This window comes from Lissotriton vulgaris, chromosome 5 (genome assembly GCF_964263255.1).
Source record: "Lissotriton vulgaris chromosome 5, aLisVul1.2, whole genome shotgun sequence".
NCBI classification, from domain to species: domain Eukaryota; kingdom Metazoa; phylum Chordata; class Amphibia; order Caudata; family Salamandridae; genus Lissotriton; species Lissotriton vulgaris.
The window spans coordinates 1,047,642,352-1,047,661,952 of record NC_141693.1 but is presented as its reverse complement, the minus strand read 5'-3'; the positions used below and the strand labels follow the sequence as shown (position 1 = coordinate 1,047,661,952).

Genomic DNA, 19,601 nt, shown 5'->3' with positions numbered 1-19,601 from the left:
TTGAGGGCCGGTTTGGCGGACATTCTGGAGGGGAGGTCGGTGAGCAGGCGTGCTGCAGCGTTCTGTGTCCGCTGGAGTTTCGTCAAGGTGGCCTCAGGGGCTCCCAGGTAGACCAAATTGCTGTAGTCTAGGCGAGACAGTACTAGTCCCTGGATAAGCAGTTTCCTGGAAGTAGGTGGCAGTAAGGGTAGAATCTTGTGGGTCGTGCGCATGAGCCCGAAGCAGGTGCCTGAAGTTTTAGCTGCTTGTGTCTTCATAGAAAGCTCTGGTTCGAGCCACACACCGAGTGTTTTAATTTCACGCTTCGGGGGGGGGAATTTCCCCGAACACGTCGGGCCAGAGTGCTGGAGGGATAGTCGTCCATTGTTTCCCCAGGAGCATCACCTCCGTCTTTGACCCATTTAATTTTAATGATGAGTTATTCATCCAGTTGTGGATTTCTGTGAGACAATTGGTCAGGTTTTCTGGGTGGTCGATCAGTTGGGATAAGGAGACGACCAGCTGAGTGTCGTCAGCATAGCTTACCATTTTTATGTCAAATGGTGTCACCACGTCCTCAAGGGGGGCCATATATGCATTAAAAAGCGTCGGGCTCAGGGAAGAGCCCTGAGGGACACCGTTTGTGAGTGGAAGGGTGGACGAGTGGTGATTATCGTCCCACACTTGGAACGTGCGCCCTGTAAGGAAGGATTCAATCCAACTGAGTGCCGTCCCGGTAAGTCCTGCATCCGCCAGTCGATGTAAAAGGACACGGTGGTTGACTGTGTCGAAGGCTGCGCTCAGATCCAGGAGGATCACTGCCACTGACCCTCCTGAATCCAGTATGCGCCTTGCCTCCTCGATGACGGCAAGAAGGGCGGTGTCTGTGCCATGACCCGGGCGGAATCCAGTCTGGGATTGCCTAAGTACGTTGTTGGTCTCAAAGAACTGAGATAATTGTCCGTTGACCAATTTCTCTGCTACCTTGCTGATACCAGGGAGGAGTGATATTGGTCGGTAATTTGACATGTCTGCTGGGTCGAGCTGGGGTTTTTTTTTAAGTGCCTTTACCACAGCACTCTTCCAGCTGTTGGGGACAGATCCCTGGGCAAGCGAGCTGTTGATAAGTTCCGTGACCGTGGGCACGATGACTGAGGCTACGGTTTTGAGGAATCTGATAGGTGCTGGGTCCAGAGGTGATCCGCTTTTCATTTTCGTCAAGGTCCGTTCTACCTCTAAGCATGTTACTGGCCGGAATGTCGGCAGTGTGGAGCGTAGATTGCTTTCGGCCTGGTCGAGGAATAAACGGCTATCCATGTGACTAGGGGGGCCGGGGAGTGGGAGGGAGGCCAAGATACGGGTGATTTTGTCGTTGAAGTAAGTAGCTAGTTCATTACTTCGGTCGATTCTGGGGGTGATGGAGGAGGGAGTGTTGGGTACTTTGAGCAGCTCCTTAACAATTAGGAAGGATTCCCTGGCTGAGTTGGATGATTCTTGTATCCGCGTGTCGTAATGTGAAGCTTTGGCGTGTCTGATGGCCTCTTTGTAGAGTCTGACTGTGTTCTGGTAAGCTTCTTTGTTGGCATGCTGCCAGTTTCTCCTCCAAAGCCGTTCGGCTTTTTTGCAGTTTTTGCGAAGTAGTCGGAGGTCCGCGGTATACCACGGGGCCGAACCAGGTTTGCCGTTTTTGTCCTCTCTAGTTCTAAGTGGGAGCACTGAGTCCAGGGAGGAGGTGATCCACTCTCTGAATTTTTTGTCGGCGATAGCCGGGTCTTCCCCGTATGCAGGGGTGGTCCTTTTAAGGATCTTGGCCCATTCTTCAGTGGGGAGTCTGGACCAGGTCCTGTCTCTGCTGTAGGTGGGCGGCAATAGATGTATACTTAATTATTAAATTTGACATCCACTCTTTCACAATCGTACAACCAACTACGATAACGTGTGTATGGAATATGCCTTGCCTCAAAGTTCACTCTAAGACATTTGTCTCTTTTGTCTTTACATTTTAGGTTAAAGATTTAGTTGCAAGGATATCTGGAACATGGCAAGAGTTACTAAACAACTCGAAACCTAACAAGGTGAAGTAGATACATGTTTGGCTCTTATGTTTTTTGGCCTGTTTCTTTTCAATTTGTCATGTACTTGAGTTTGAATATTCCTAATATGCTTGAGCAAGTAACATTCTTTATTCCACTTTTGAACTAGACATGTACATATTTTATTTCACCAGCAGTCCATCTTTTATAAATTCTTATGCTTTGAATTATCATCCATCACCAACCACTGAGTTCCTGGTACTTTAATAAAGCCATGTATTTATTATTATTGTTTTTGGTTTTTCACATTTTTAGATGGCTTCTAACCAAAGAACTTTCAGAACGAATTTACACATTGCAGAATCTTCATCTGGGAAAATATATACCCATACTATTCATCATTTCATTCCTACTCCTTTTGCTCTTATTTTGGAATCCTGATTTTCTTACCAAATATCCTGCTGAATAGAGCCTTGAGGTTTGGACCTCCACCACTTAGATGAATCCCAAATCATTCTACACAACTCCCCTGTATAGGGAATCAAAGAGGACTGTGGGTTTTAGCAAGCATATGTTTTCTCCCCCAGTATGGCAATCAGGTTGGTTAATGCGGTTTGCTTTGAGCCATTATACACATTTCCTGTGTTATATGGCCAGCGCGGTGCTGATGGGGTTCCCAGAAGACCTCTTTGGCTGAAAAGATTCATGCTGAATAAGATGCACCCAAACATGTTATATGTGATGGTCTAGATACTACTGATTGCCTGGTGAGGGCGGTTGGCAACAATCTTTTACTTTGTCGACGCTGGAATTTTCGGGGATCTACAGGCCTCCCTCATGGATATGCCTTTCTATGGGTCAGTCCTTTTTCTTGAAAAGGCAGACTCTGCCCTGCAGCTGTTTAAAGAAAGTATAACCATGACACGCTCTTTGATCTGTGGAACCATGGCAAGTATTTTCCAGATGGTTGGCTTACAGGCAAAGACTGCCTTTCCAGCTTGTACAGCAGTCATTTCAGTCCTTTTGAGTCTGTGGATGTGGATTTAATACGAAGTGCATAGGGCAGCATGGGCATCACTCTTCCAATTCCTCCTACCCTGCTGCAACATCCACCAAAACCACTTTAGTGTGCCCTAAGTGTCTCATGCCCACCAAATGGGGTTGGGAAGATGAGTGATGTCACTGACCATGTCATGAGTGATGTAATATGTGACGTCATCAGCAGTGCATTGCAGGCGCGCAAGTTATAGTGAGTCCAACTAACTATAACGTGGGAATTTCAATGGTTTTATGTCAGTAAAATTTCCAGGTAACTATAACTGGTGTGAAACCTATGGTTTTTTCAGTGAATTTAATAGGTTTTTTAAATGCTAATTCCTAACTATAACTGGTGTGAAACCTATGGTTTTTTTAGTGAATTTCTTAGGTTTTTTAAATGCTAATTCCTAACTATAAGTCTCACTTTATAAGTAAGACTGTTAGCACTCTAGTTGTTCTTTAGAACACTCTGGGACATTCTGTCATTGGGCTATAGTTGGGCTACATCTGGCTGATATTTGGGCTACATTTGGTCTTTTTTGTCTCTGGTGGCCATCTTTGGGCTACATTGGGCTACATTTGGGCTCTAACATATATATTGCCCAATGTAGCCCAATATATATTTTTTCAAAAGTTAATTTTCGTAAAAACCACTGGAGCATATATCTTGAGACATAGCAAAGGCACATCGGGCTACCAGTCCCTACAATTTTGCCAAGTTTGGTGGAAATCCATTCAGCCGTTCGGGCTAAAAGTGAGGTCGACCGCCCTATGGAAATTAACATGGGGAAAACACGTTTTGGGACCCCCCTTTTATCTCGGCCCCCGCTTGACGAATCCCCCCAAACTTTCAAGGAAGGACCGGAGCTCCGCGAGGCAAATTTGTGGACATTTTCAGGCAGATTCGTCAACCAGCGCCAAAGTTATTCACAATAGAATTTTGAGATTTTGCATTGAAAAAAATCCTAACTATAACTACTTACTGGCGACCGCCAGTAGGTAATATATATATCTATACTACTATTATAAAGAGAGAATACAAACCTTTGAGCCAGGTAAACTCAAAAAGTACTGCACCAATCACTACACCCAATACACCATTAGAAAGGGAAGATGTAGCAGAAGGACATAGGCTATAGATGTGGACACCATATACATTAAAAAAGCAAAAACGCCAAAAGTGGGAAAGTAGTCCCTTGTGGGCGTTAGCGTGGGCGTGTCAAAGAAAAGATGTGGGCGTTTAGAGGGGCGTGTCAAACAAAAGATGTGGGCGTTTACAGGGGCATGGCCCAAAGTACAAACAATAAACATATGCCAAATGATTTCACTGATTTCACTGTGCAAGGCACACACTTAACTGTGCAACCCACGCATTTGCAAAGTGCCGCCTATCACTCGCCTCGACATTCGCGCAATCGTCGGCGTTCCCCTTCAAACATTAACGCCTTCGTGGGATGACATCCAAAAAGGGGCGCGCCTTCCATAATAATACAGTGCCACAGGGGGCAGGCTTACATAAAGGGCCGCCTATCATTCGCGTTGCTTCGCACAGCCCACCAATCACGACACACAACGATTAACACACACACGAGAGTTGCGATACAAAAATATAACAAATGTTTAACCATTGGACAAACGACAACGTTGTGACAGGGGGAGGAACGTAAACAAAAGAGGCGCCCATTTCTTAGACAAGAAAGCCAATCGACGGAACATAAACGAGACTTTACTCACAAGGCTCCGAATAATTACGTATGCTGCGGACAAAATTTAAAACTTACACAAACACTTCCGAATTTCAAACACTCTGCGTTATCAGAGGAACACGGCCAGTACTTGCGCCGATAAAAACAACAACAAAAAACACATCCTTAACCCCTTAAGTGCTGCCTCGGTGCATTGGCCGACGGCAGCACTACCTCCCCAGTGCTGCGCACGACCATTGGACGTCCATTCAGCACTAGTTCCAATGGACAGCGCAGCACTGGGGAGAGATGTTTACGAGCATCTATGAGGATAAAGGGATCGAAAACGTAAACAAGGAAAGCCCCTTTCACAAACACAAAGAAGCAATTTCAGGCAAAACATCTGATGGACCACTGTAACACTTGCTGCACAAATTACAACATTTGAGAAACAACAACATTCGCACACAGGGGAACACTCTCAACAAGGACAGCAAAACAAAATTAGGTGTGGCTCAATGAAAACCTGCGGATGAATTAAACACATTACTACGCAAACAAACAGAAAGGCAACACTGAACATCGGCCATCCCCGGACAACGTCGGGATGGGATATATATATATATATATATATATATATATTTTCCAAGCTAAGCACAATGTCTAGTGCGCTCTCAGAACAAACGACACACCCAGTCCAAGGAGTAGTTGATGGAAGTTTTATTTACAACTCGTTTCGCCACACGAAGTGGCTTGGTCACGTGATTGTAAGTCAAAACACACCTCATATTTGTAGTTCCCAATGTCGGGACAAGGCATAGAAAGAAACATAGGACTGACTTGCTGTGTAATAGACTGATAATACGGCCACATTGCAAAGGTACATATTGTAAATAAAACATGTAACATAGTTTTGTCATTGGTATCCGCACAAAATAAACAGTTAATGGTGGCGCACCCTAGTTAGTGCGAAAATGATAATGATGCAAATGTACAAAATCGACATGCACGATTCATTCCTCACATTTAAGTTAACTAACCTGTTGGTAAACCTTTCAGTGAAACGCATAAATGCCCCAATAATCTAAGACAATTCTAAGCACTCGTCTGACTCCGGAGACCATGACGCTGGCTGACATTGAACAGCGTGAGTCCCATGATCACGAGCCGGAAGGTTCCCGCCCCCAGAGAAACTCCCCGCATCAGGAGTGAGCTGTCTGAATCACAATGTCAATAAAGTTGCAAGTGCTGCATTCAGACAGTAATGTTAACGATAGGATATGAACCTGCAATATGTATGTATGTATATATATAAATATATATATATATCCTCGCTCCTTGACACCAAACAAACCAGCGCGCTCACAGACAGGTAAGACTCGATTGCGGGGGTGCTCCCGCATCAACACAACAGCTCCATTTCCTTTTCGCCACGGCTTCCGCCAGAAAGGACCCGCACTCATAGGGACTTGTTACCATTAGTTTATTTTAGTAACAGAGCAAAATAAACAGACGCGTTTCGGATAAACCTTTCTCTACATAGAAACATATCTACATATCCTCCTCTCCCCTATTTAGCTTTAAATTACTGTTTGTGTTTACTTTTTTGAGGCGCAAAAATGGTGCATTGTGTCAAACAAATACGCAGGATCCTGCAATCCACCTTTTAGAAGCCTGTCTCAAATATCTTTATAGTCGATGACTTGTGACACAGCCAGGAGCCACTCAACTGTAATAACCTGTTACGATTGAGTTCTGATGTGCAGTGCCTACGGTCTGAGCAGGAGGGTAAAGACGGGTCTAGTCCGAGTATACGTAAAGCAGCTGTTTGACAAACAAAAAAGAAATGCTGCTTTTCTTTCTTTTGCTCTGCTTTTCCAGCTGAATAATGACCAGCAGAAAGGACAGAACGTAGATGTTCATGACCGCATATTTATTTTTTTACACTCCTTGGGTAATTATAAAAAGTAAAACATTATCTGTATGTTAATAGACATTCTGAGCTACTCTGTTTTTTTTTTTTTTTTAAACGGACTTGTATTAATCGGATTCAAATATTTTGCATCAAATATCGAACTGCTTAATTTTGCACTAGAGTTTTTATTTGTATTGATCTTGTTTGCAAACATGCTCCCTCTTTCATATGAAAGAGCTGCGCAGCTGACATGGGAGGATTGAAGGGGATTGTGAGAAAGGTGATGGTTTTTCAATGTAAAAGTAGGAATAAATTACCCGCTGCCATACATCATAGGGATATTCCAAGTCACCTTGGAGTTCCATAAACTTATGAAGGAACTCTGCCTTCGGCCTTCTGTATGGTCTTTGAACTCCAAGGTGACTTGCATATCCTTATAATGTATGGCAGGGCGTATTTTATACCATATATCACATAATAAATCACAATGACAATAAGTCTATGAAATTATGCCAAGAAAAGGTGGGACACTGTATCAGAGAGTTTCCTCTTACTTCCTCTACTTTGTTTTGTTTCTGCTTTGCGTTTGCAACATCTATATATAAATACTATAATTATTATGCCACCAGAAACAGCTATTAATTGCGTTAGTATTTGTCCCACTAAACTGTTACCCCTTGCTGCAAGCCAATTTCCCATTGAAGAAAAACCCTCGCCAAGATTCTCCCATGCGCCATCCACCTTTAATTACAATAAATCATTACTCTGGTTAGTAATTTTCGTTATATATTCCTGTAAGTCTCTGCTTTTGTCAGGGATATAAGTACACCATTGTTGAATTTTCTGCAAAACCATTGATCTAATAGCAACCATTTCTGTATCAATCACTAAGAACCCACCAGTGGTATCCATTGATAAACGGTAAACAACTAGACCGCTTTCTAATTTCTTTCAAAATCACTCCCATTGAATGTATTATCGCACCAAATAGATCACACAATTTCTGCAGCACTTATTCCCATTTTTCTTCATGTTAGTTTCTTTTTATTGATTCCATGATGATCATCCACGTGGTATATTTTGGAAAAAACAATACCCATATAACAACATCTATACCAGTGTTTAGGCATTTTATAATCAGCATTCCTACCACACTCAAAATACACTCCTGGGAAAACTGGATTAGTACCACCTATTAATCCCCAACCTCTTGTAATAAAAAAGGTGTGTTCACACTTGCTGGAACCAATGAATATATTATTTGATACAGTCTTTTGTTTTAGTATTCAAAGCTTTCCCTTGTGATTCCATTGCAGCATAAGACTCACCTTTTTTGTAATCATCCTCTTTATGATCCTAAGGAGGTATTCTAGATTTCATTTCCACAACTTTCCTTTTAATTTCTTCTTGTCTATCCTCTACGGTGTTAATAAACTCTATTTCTACACTTTATAAAATGCATGTCAAATTATTTCTATGCCCATATACAATATCAACTGGCTTAGTAGAATGACAAAATTCCCCCATTATTTCAGCATTTTTCGCACTAACCACTATATTCATGTTCTTTTTAATAGGTGCTTCAGAGAAAAAAATTAAATCATAATTTGAATAGAAATAGTGAAACTGCTCTTTGCCGTAGAATTAATAGGTTTGTACATTACAAGAGATTCAATTTGTTTAAGGAAGGTTTTGGTAAGTCACCACTTCAGAGGCAGACGTGGGTAATTGCATGCACACATAACAATTTCTTGCATCCATAGTATCCACTTACTCATACAAGAGTTTGGTTAAAACATTTAACGAAAAATAATTAATTGATTTATCTTGGTGTAAGTTATTTCCTTTTTTAATACTTCTTTCTTCTCCAAGGACTTTTGTTAATTCAGTAGTCACGCTCACATGTTCTTCAGTAAACTTTAGAGGATATAAGGAATAAGGCACAATTAGTATGGACACTAACAAGACAAATATTAGAACAAAAAAACATAAACAAATACATAAACCCCTTCATCTACGTGGACTTTCAGTCTCGGAACCACCCATTTGATAAATTCTCATCAAAACTAATATTGAAGAAACTAGATTAGCAACATTTGTATATCTGTCTGATTAGCAAGGTTTATATATCCGTCTGATTAGCAAGGTTTGTATATCCCTCTGATTACGGCCATATTTTTCGTTTCTTCAACCTCCTCCTTTTTTTTCTTCAGCACCCTTTTTCTTGTGCACAGTTCGTTTAGGGTGGCTCGTATGATGAGTTGTCTTTGAAACAAAACGCAATGAGTTCTTTCTCCAAGTCACTTGTCCATTCAGGTGCTGCGTACCTTGTGCTTGGAACTCGTGCTCTTTTTGTTCTGCGTACTGTAATTTCTTCTCCGTCTGTATCACTTTGTTCAACATAACTGGAGACCTCTGTTACAGTGTTTGGGATTCCTCTAGCCAAAGTATTTTTCAACTGTTTGTTTTTTTCAGGACATTAGTCACCTCTTCTCACTCGTTTTCCTGCTGGTACGCTATTACTTTTTAGGTCTTGGCCCACAGCATTGCTTTAGCAATGCTTGTTTGTTGAGATTATAGTAAGCGGTCGGAAAAGTCTACCTAGCTGCGGATCGCGTACAGTTCATGTGAGACAGGCGCGTGCACGTCGCCAGCCACATCCCACACCATTTGTTGTCTGAGCCTCGGCATCAGACTTCAAAGGAAGCCGCTCCCCCGCCCATCAGACTTCAAAGGAAGCTGCTCCCGCGCTACGAAATGCCAAGAGCTTGGTTTTTTTTTTTTTTTTTTTCATTTCGCGGCCGATTTTGTGTCACTCACACGTTTTATTTCTCTTGTTTTTTTCATTTATCGGCCGATTTTCGTTTAGCGGCAGCCAATGCTTGTGATCCAACCAGTTAGTTGGGCTACTTCCAAAGTTGTTTTTCATCCTTACAAGTGTGACAGTTTGCTCAACACTAAGAATGGCTTGGTCAACAGATATTAGGCCTTTTCAATGTATATATTAAGTAACATACAACTGCTGTTATACCTATTTCTAAATTAGACCGACAGCCCCACCATATGGCAGACTGCCATACCTGCCCTTGTTGAATATTAAGAGCAGTGCTGGCGGGAGTGTTAACCTGCCTTCTATAATCTTTGCAGTTGAGCTGCGGTTATAGTGGTGTGGTGTAAGCTGGTGTGCGTGGGTGTTTCATTAAAGTGCACAATTACTTTACTCAGTATTCTTCTAACCCCACTTTGACTACAACTGCAAGATCCCACAACCAACTGGAGGCGCTCCATACTTCTGCAACCAGCGAGATCGCAGGGAGGTGAAAGCTGTATGCTGTATTCTGCCTTGAACTTATGAACCGTTTCGGTAAGAGGTGCACTAGGCGGACAACCTCTTTTCTGGTCCTTCGATAAGCACAGGTTCTGCTTTGCCCCCTACTTAACATTGGATGGGGGATGCTACAATTTGTTGTCTCGCCTAACTGCTCCCAGCACACTTGAGAAGCTCCTGACATCTGCGGCAGCACTGAGGAGCCTCTAGCCACCTGTAGCCACCAGCTTCTCAATGTACAGCCATATTAGATGTAGGTTTCCTTTTGGGGAAAAGACTGATTGGAGTGTTTTCGTTAAACAAATTCACCAGTATCAATGTGCAAATGTTACTAAACATTTCTGTGAATTCACTAACAATAGAGTGAATATCACCAAGAATGTTTTGGTTTAAAAAAATTTTTTTACTCCAGGTCACAGTGAACATCACAACTTTTATGCACCCACTTAAGTCGTCTCACAGTATCTTTTCTGGTGAAATACCCATTTAGTGTGGAAACCCACCACCACAGGTTTGCAATGCTTCCAATCAGTCCAGTAATAAATACGAAAAAAAGTTTAAGCTGGTATAACATTTAATGGAGGCAATCAATGGAAACTCATTTTATTCACACAAGAAAAATGCACCTATGTCTTCCAACGTAGAAATCTTGGCAGTAGAACAGCAAAGAATGCAGGCCAGAATTTCACTTCACTTTTGCGTAGCCACTGAGCGGTTAATAATGGCAGGTTTCATAAGGACGGAAGTGAATTTCTACGTAACAGCTGAAATCGCCTAAGGTTCCCAGTGCAATAATGACTTTACATCTGCAGATATCTATTTCTGCCATTGTTTAATGTTAATTTAAAACACTCCCCCATGTGTTGTTTTTTGCCTTTTCTGTATTATATTAGTTCGCACTTTTCCCGAGACGGCGGGCGCGTGGAAGGGAAATGCACTTGAGGATGCTGGGAGCGCCATGTGTGTGCTTCGCCGGGGATCGGACATAACAGATGTGCACGAAAACAGCCCAGAAAGCTTATGACACAAATGCCTCTGGAGCCAGGCTATCAACGGCTGCTTCCGAATCTGTCCCATTATATCAGTCCATAAAAGTGAAACCGCTCCTCTAGGCCAGTCTTTATTTTACTACATCAAAAAATGCAACCCCTCCTGCCTCCACATCAACCAAACATCGCGGATGTCTGTAGGTCTGCCTTATAATAGAAAGTGCTCTTTCAGCTTATGGTGAAAGCCACTCAATCTCGTCATGCATGCGCTTTGTCACTGATCACACACAGACCTGCTTTTGGCGACTCCCATTCCGCGGCTAGATGGTGCTCGTGCCCCCCAGTTCCTGGGCTCTTGTTTTTAAAATGAGCACAAAATATCAAGTTCTCCTTTGTTCCACGTCTCACCTTAACTACAGCAAGCATACACAAATGTACATAACACCCTAAAAAATTAAATAACATCTACAATACAAAAAAACATTGCACACTTTACCCCAAAAACATATTTACAAATATTTTCTATGTGTTTCAGGGTGTACTACGCCAAACTTTTCTGTATAGCTCAAACCGTGCTCGTAATGTAATGATGTGCAGGAGGCTAACATTAAGCCAGTGTTAAATATTGGCCACTCCCCTGTAACACCATTTTTAGGTCTCGCCTATTATATCCCGTAGGGATAATAGGCGAGATTCTAGTAAGCGGTCCGAAAAGTCTACCTAGCTGCAGATCGCATACAGTTCATGTGAGCTAGGCGCATGCATGTCGCACATCGCACACCCACACCGTTGCCGGCCACATCCCACACCATTTGTCTGAGCCTCGGCATCAGACTTCAAAGGAAGCCCCCCCCCCCCCCCCCCCCCGCCATCATACTTCAAAGGAAGCCGCTCCCGCGCCATGCAATGCTCGAGCGGTGCAAACTGCTGTCAACTCTTTTTCCATTTAATGCATTAACTTGTTTTCGTTGCACACTTTCAAACTTTCTCTTTGGCACACACATTACCAACCGTCAGTGCACACTTTCACCAGGCATACACCACCAGCCGTCAGTGCTCACTTCCACCAGGCACACACACACCATTTGCCATTAGTGCACGCTTCCTTTAGACACACACACACCGCCAGCCATCATCAACAGTCACTTTCGCCAGGCATACAAACCACAAGCCTTCAGTGCACACTTTCACCAGGCACACACCACCGGCCGTTGGTTGGTGGTGTGTGCCTGGTGAAAGTGTGCACTGTCAGTGCACGCTTCCACCCCAGGCATACACACCAACAGCCATCAGTGCACGCTTCCAACATACACACACACCACCAGCCATCAGTGCACACTTTCACCAGGCACACACCACCAACCGTCAGTGCACGCTTCCACCAGGTATACACACCACCAGCCATCAGTGCACGATTCCAACAGGCACACACACCACTAGCCATTAGTGCACGCTTCCTCTAGACACACACACCACCAGCTATCATCACCAGCCAGTGCATGCTTCCATCATGCACACGCACACTACTAGCGGTCTGTGCACGCTTCCATCAGACACACACCACCAGCCGTCAGTGCACGCTTTCACCTGGCAGACACACACCGCCAGCTGCCAGTTCACGTTTTGACAGGCACACTCCTCCAGCTGTCAGTGTACGCTTCGACCAGGCATACACACCACCAGCTATAACTGCATGCTTCCACCAGGCGCACACACACCACTGTTTCAGTGCACGCTTCCACCAGGCATACACACCACCAGCCATCAGAGCACGCTTCTAGCAGGCAGACACACCACCATTCGACCCGCCTAATGGTTAGACAACTATTTTTTATGTATTGTCTTTTACACACTTGTTAGGCTGATCTATTTTAGTACCCATTGTGCTGCAATCTGGCGTTTGAGTTTTTTTCTGGCACACTTCTACCCCAAATCCTCTCACTGGAAGGTGTGAACTCTAGCACTGCAATGCTCGCGAATGCCTTGCAGTGCAACCACACACACAACCACACACACACACAACACACAACCACACACACACAACACACAACCACACACACGACCACACATACAAACACACACACAACAAACACACAAACCCACTCACAACTACACTGAAAACCAAACCATCAGTGCACACTTTCACCACGCACAGACACCATCACTCATCAGCACACACTTTCACCACACACAAACCCCACCAGCCATCAGTGCACACTTTATCCAGGCACGCACACACCACCAGCCGTCACTGCACGCTTTCACCAGGCATACACACCACCAGCCGTCAGTGCACAATTTCACCATTCATACACACACCACCAGACGTCAGTGCCCGCTTTCACCAGCCACAAACACACCACCAAACGTCAGTGCACGCTTTCACCAGGCAAACACCACGAACCGTCAATACACGCTTTCACCAGACACACACCACCAGTTGTCAGTGCACGCCCTCACTCTATCTAACTATCGCCCTAACTCTATCTATCTATCTATCTATATCTATCTATCGCCCTCGCTCTATCTATCGCCCTCGCTCTATCTATCGCCCTCACTCTGTATATATCGCCCTAACTCTATCTATCGCCCTAACTCTATCTATCGCCCTCACTCACTCTATCGCCCTCACTCACTCTATCGCCCTCACTCACTCTATCGCCCTCACTCACTCTATCGCCCTCACTCACTCTATCGCCCTCACTCACTCTATCGCCCTCACTCTATCGCCCTCACTCTATCGCCCTCACTCTATCGCCCTCACTCTATCGCCCTCACTCTATCGCCCTCACTCTATCGCCCTCACTCTATCGCCCTCACTCTATCGCCCTCACTCTATCGCCCTCACTCTATCGCCCTCACTCTATCGCCCTCACTCTATCGCCCTCACTCTATCGCCCTCACTCTATCGCCCTCACTCTATCGCCCTCACTCTATCGCCCTCACTCTATCGCCCTCACTCTATCGCCCTCACTCTATCGCCCTCACTCTATCGCCCTCACTCTATCGCCCTCACTCTATCGCCCTCACTCTATCGCCCTCACTCTATCGCCCTCACTCTATCGCCCTCACTCTATCGCCCTCACTCTATCGCCCTCACTCTATCGCCCTCACTCTATCGCCCTCACTCTATCGCCCTCACTCTATCGCCCTCACTCTATCGCCCTCACTCTATCGCCCTCACTCTATCGCCCTCACTCTATCGCCCTCACTCTATCGCCCTCACTCTATCGCCCTCACTCTATCGCCCTCACTCTATCGCCCTCACTCTATCGCCCTCACTCTATCGCCCTCACTCTATCGCCCTCACTCTATCGCCCTCACTCTATCGCCCTCACTCTATCGCCCTCACTCTATCGCCCTCACTCTATCGCCCTCACTCTATCGCCCTCACTCTATCGCCCTCACTCTATCGCCCTCACTCTATCGCCCTCACTCTATCGCCCTCACTCTATCGCCCTCACTCTATCGCCCTCACTCTATCGCCCTCACTCTATCGCCCTCACTCTATCGCCCTCACTCTATCGCCCTCACTCTATCGCCCTCTCTATCGCCCTCTCTATCGCCCTCTCTATCGCCCTCACTCTATCGCCCTCACTCTATCTATCTATCGCCCTCACTCTATCTATCTATCGCCCTCACTCGTTACTTGTCAAATAGCCAAGTTTTGAGTTGTTTTCTGAATGAGAGGTGGTTCTGTGTAAGGCGGAGGTGGGTGGGGAGAGAATTCCAGGTTTTGGCCGCTAAGTAGGAGAATGATCTTCTTCCCATGGTGGATCTTCTGATGCGTGGAATCACGGCAAGGGCTTGATTAAACGATCGTAGTTGGCGGGTGGGGGTGTAAAAGGTCAGGCGCTTGTTGAGGTATATGGGTCCTCGGTCGCAGAGGGCTTTGTGTGCGTGGGTGAGGAGACGGAACGTTATTCTCTTGTTGACGGGTAGCCAGTGAAGGTCTCTTAGGTGACCGGATATGTGATTGTGGCGGGGGATGTCTAGGATGAGTCGGGCGGAGGCGTTCTGAATGCGCTGGAGTTTTTTCTGTAATTTGGCTGTGGTTCCGGCGTAGAGTGTTTCCGTAGTCCAGTCGGCTTGTGACAAGTGCTTGGGGGACAGTCTTTCTTGTATCGGTGGGGATCCATCGGAAGATCTTTTTGAGCATACGTAAGATGTTAAAGCATGATGATGAGATGGTGTTGACTTGTCTGGTCATCGAGAGGGAGGAGTCCAGGATGAAGCCTAGATTGCGTGTGTGGTCCGCTGGTTTGGGTGCGCTGCTCAGGGCCGGTGGCCACCATGAGTCGTCCCAAGCAGAGGGGGATGATCCTAGGATGAGGACTTCCGTCTTGTCTGAATTTAGTTTTAAGCGGCTGTTCTTCATCCACTTGGCTACATCTTTCATCCCTTTGTGTAGGTTGGTTTTGGCGCTGTTTGGGTCTTTGGTGAGGGAGAGGATCAGCTGTGTGTCGTCAGCGTAGGAGATGATTTTGAGGTTGTGCTGGCGCGCAATGGATGCGAGGGGGCTCATGTAGACGTTGAAGAGTGTGGGACTGAGTGATTATCCTTGTGGTACTCCACAGATGACTTGGTGGTCTCTGATCTGAAAGGAGGGAGGCGGACTCTCTGGGTTCTTCCGGCGAGGAACGAGATGATCCAATCCAATGCTTTTCTTTGTATCCCGACGTTGCTGAGGCGTTGTTCAAGGGTGATATGACAGACCGTGTCGAACGCTGCGGAGAGGTCCAGGAGAATGAGGGCAGCTGTTTCCCCGTTGACGAGTAGTGTTCAAATGTCGTCTGTGGCTGAGATGAGGGCGGTCTCGGTGCTGTGTTTGGCTCGGAAGCCGGACTGTGAAGGGTCGAGGGAGCCGTTAGACTCGAGGAAGGCGGCGAGCTGACTGTTGACGGCCTTCTCTATGACTTTGGCAGGGAAAGGGAGGAGCGAGATGGGGCGGTAGTTCTTAAGTTCAGTGGGGTCTGCTGTAGGTTTCTTCAGGAGGGCACTGAGTTCGGCATGTTTCCAGCTTTCCGGGAAGGTGGCGGTGTTGAGGGAGCAGTTGATGATATCCCGGAGATGGGGTGCGATGATGGAGTCGGCCTTGTTGAAGACGTGGTGGTGGCATGGGTCGGTTGGTGATCCGGAGTGAATGGAGTTCATCAAGCGGATGGTGTCTTCAGTGCTGATCGGGTTCCAGGCGCAAAGGTTGTTGGTGGGGGGCTTCGGTTCGGTGGTAAGGGGGGTGGACTGGTCGCCGAAGCTGTTATGTATGTCAGCAATTTTGCTGTGGAAGAACGAGGCTAGAGTCGCAGAGGTCTTGAGAGGGAGTGATGTCGTTGGTGCCGGCGCTGGGATTGGTGAGCTCTTTGACGATGCTGAAGAGTTCCTTGCTGTTGTGGGCTTTGTCGAGTCGATCCTTGAATGCTGATTTCTTGGTGGATCGGATCAGCTGGTGGTGTTTGCGGGTGGCGTCCTTGAGGGCGGTCATGTTGCCTGTGGTTGGGTTTCTTCGCCAGACTTTCTCGAGGGTGCAGCAGTTCTTTTTGGAGTTCTTAAGGTCGTCATTGAACCAGGAGGTTTTATTTCTTCCTGGCTTGTAGTGATGGTTTTTCAAGGGTGCTAATTCGTCAGCGCTGTGGGAGATCCATTGTGTCAGATTGATGGCTGCTTGATTTGGGTCTGATGATTTGGCGGGAGGGTTTTGGTTAAGCGATGTGGTGAGCTGGTCGGTGGTAATTTTGTTCCAGTTTCTGCGGGGGACTTGTTGTGGGTGGTGGTGGTGGGTCGTGGTCTTTCTAAAGTTGAAGTGGACGCAGCTGTGGTCCGTCCAATGGAGTCCTGTGGCGTGATTGAAGGAGACGTGCTTGCTAGAGGAGAAGATTGGGTCGAGCGTGTGTCCGGTGTAGTGGGTGGGGGTGTTTACCAGTTGTTTGAGTCCGAGGTTGTTCAGAAGGGTGGTGGTGTTGTCATTGTTGTTCTCCAGGTGGAAGTTGAGGTCCCCTAGGAGAATGTAGTCCTCGGAGGGGAGGGCGTGTGGGCTGATGAAGTCAGTGATGTCTTCACTGAATTGTGTGCGGGGTCCTGGTGGTCTGTAGATGAGGGTGCCTCTAAGTGTGGTCTTAGGGTCGGTGTGTATCTGGAAGTGAAGGTGTTCGGCGGCTGTGGGGGTGTCGTCGGAACTGGTCGTGATGCGGATGGTGTTCTTGTGGACGATAGCGATGCCTTCTCCTGTTTGGTTGCTGCGGTCCTTTTGGATGATCTTGTAACCGTCCGGTATGGCTATGGCGATGTCGGGCGCTGATGAGGCGTTCATCCAGGTTTCTGTAAGAAAGGCGACGTCCGGCGTTGTGGTGTCTAGTAGGTTCCATAGTTCAATGGTGTGTTTGTGGACCGAGCGGGTGTTGAGCAGGATGCACTTCAGATGGTTATTGTCGGAGCTTTGTTTGGCGTTTGTGGATGTAGTGTGGGTCCTGATACAGTCGAACTTGCAGGACTGGCAGGTGAAGGGTCCGTGGGTGCGTCCAGGGGCGGCTTGGTGGCAGGCGGGGAGACGGCCGGTGTTGAGTGCAGAGAGTGTTGCGGTGTTGTACGTTTTTGATGGTGGATTGGATTTTGCGGGGACCAGGGGGTCTGGCGCTGGGCGCGGTCCAGGCGCGGACGGGCGTAGACGGGCTTAAGTGCATCAGTCATTAGTGGAAAGTGGAGGGGGGGCGGAGCGAGGGAGGAGCAGCTGGGAGGCGGGAGCGGGGTGGCGAGTGGGGAAGGGATTGAATTGGAGATGCGGTAGGGGACGGGGGTGGGGCCGCGGGGGAGCAGCGGCAGGGACGGGCTGAGAGGCACAACAAATGGCACAACAATAATGCAGCCGAGATCGGGCACAGTCAGGAGGTCACTAGCATTAATCCCACAGAATGCTAATCGAAGCGCAGATGCAGGGGTGCGGAAACAGACGGAGGAAATTAAAAACACTTATAATAAATAAAATAAAAGCAAAGCAATGCAATGCTACTCTGGGCGCTGATGCAGGGGTACGATACCAAGCAGGCAGTCCACAGTTAACTGCAGTTGTTGTCACAAGAATCACTTGGTAGGGCCCATGCCAATGAGGGTTCAAACAGAATTTTCTCACACGTTTTTACAAGCACCCAGTCACCTGGGCACAATTATATGTTAGCTACTGTTAAACAGTAGTGGTGACTTCACCAACCTTGTGAGACACGGAATGCACTACTTCAGCCAATCCTTTACAGTAATCGAGCACTAAATTATCAGATATGTTCACAAGCTGATTTGCTGGGACTGTAGGCTGTCTCATAGCCATGTGCAACATTCCGTCCATCATCTTGTGTGTGTTGCTTTTCGCCCTATGTGGGAAGGGTATGCCCAGACGTGGGTCCCGTGATCACTACGCCACTGGAGTCAAGCTGTCCTGGCTAATGACGACTGATAGCCAGAAACTGATCCTAGGATGCTTGATTCTGGTCCAGGGAAGACATGGCGTGGCAGTTCAGGCTGGACTGTTCCCATGAGGCACAGGGTCAAGGCTGATTTGCATATGGCCATGTCTGAACTGGGATGGCGTGGTGTGCAAAATAACGGTGGCTTAAACCCAGATCTGTGACTGGGGGTGAATGTTTTGCCAATGTGCAACATTCCGTCCATCATCTTGTGTGTTTTGCTGTCATATAGCCATCCCCATAATAATTGTATGTGGGGACAGTCCTGTTCTGTCTGGGATACTTCCCAAACTCATCAACACCAGTAGTAATGCATGAGGCCATTTCGATGATGTGGACGCACAAACCTTTGCTAATCGTAATTTTATTTTGCCATTTACTTGTTCGACCACGCCTGATGCCCCTGGTCGATGAGCACAATGCAATTTGTGCTCAATTTGTAAAGCGGCACAAAGCATCCGCATTACTTCACTATTAAAGTGCATTCCTCTATCTGATTCCAATGAGACTGGAAATGCAAATCTCGGTATTAACTCTCAAAGTAGCAGTTAAGCTGTTATTTTTTCATGTAGGGTATGCCTCAACCCAACGTGAGAACAAACATAATCACAAGGACATATTTTAATACATTACAAGGAGGCATTTCTATGAAGTCCATTTGCACGCGAGTAAATGGACCACCTGCTCTTCCAGTTTGACCCAGATTAACAACTGTTTCTCCCGGCATTTTGTTGCTGGCAGGTTACACATCTTTGGCACAGACTCTCTGCAACGGATCTGAACTTTGCATTCTACCACGTCTCTTTAAAAAGTCTCATCATAGCCTCTCTACTACATGAGTTGGACCATGACAGACTCTTGCCATTGGTGACAGCAATCTATCTGGCAATACAGGTCTCCCATCTGTGTAAATCCACACTTCCTCTTCTGGTCTGCATGTACATCCTGCATTGATACACCCTTCTTTTTCTGCCTCACTAACTGAATCTTGTAATTCTATCATTTATTCCCATGTTTCAACAATTGAAAACATTAGTCTGCATTCAGATTCATCAGATTGTTCTTTCAATGATTCGCCATTTATTTCATGTGAATTTGGAGCAGAATAGCGTGCATATTCGTCAGCACATCTGTTGCCAAGTGTGACGTGATCATGACCAGATTTAGGAGTTTAACATTTTAC

The 19,601-nt window shown here is 46.2% G+C and overlaps 1 protein-coding gene across 3 annotated transcripts in view; it reads left to right on the top strand.

Moving 5' to 3' along the window:
- Positions 1-19,601, top strand: part of SLF2 (SMC5/6 complex localization factor 2) — a 404,246-nt gene that overhangs the window by 374,357 nt on the left and 10,288 nt on the right. For all 3 annotated transcript variants that reach the window (XM_086922683.1, XM_086922686.1, XM_086922685.1), the window contains one exon: positions 1,986-2,054. In XM_086922683.1, the coding sequence (XP_086778809.1) occupies positions 1,986-2,054 (69 nt within the window). The remainder of the gene's footprint in view (positions 1-1,985; positions 2,055-19,601) is intronic.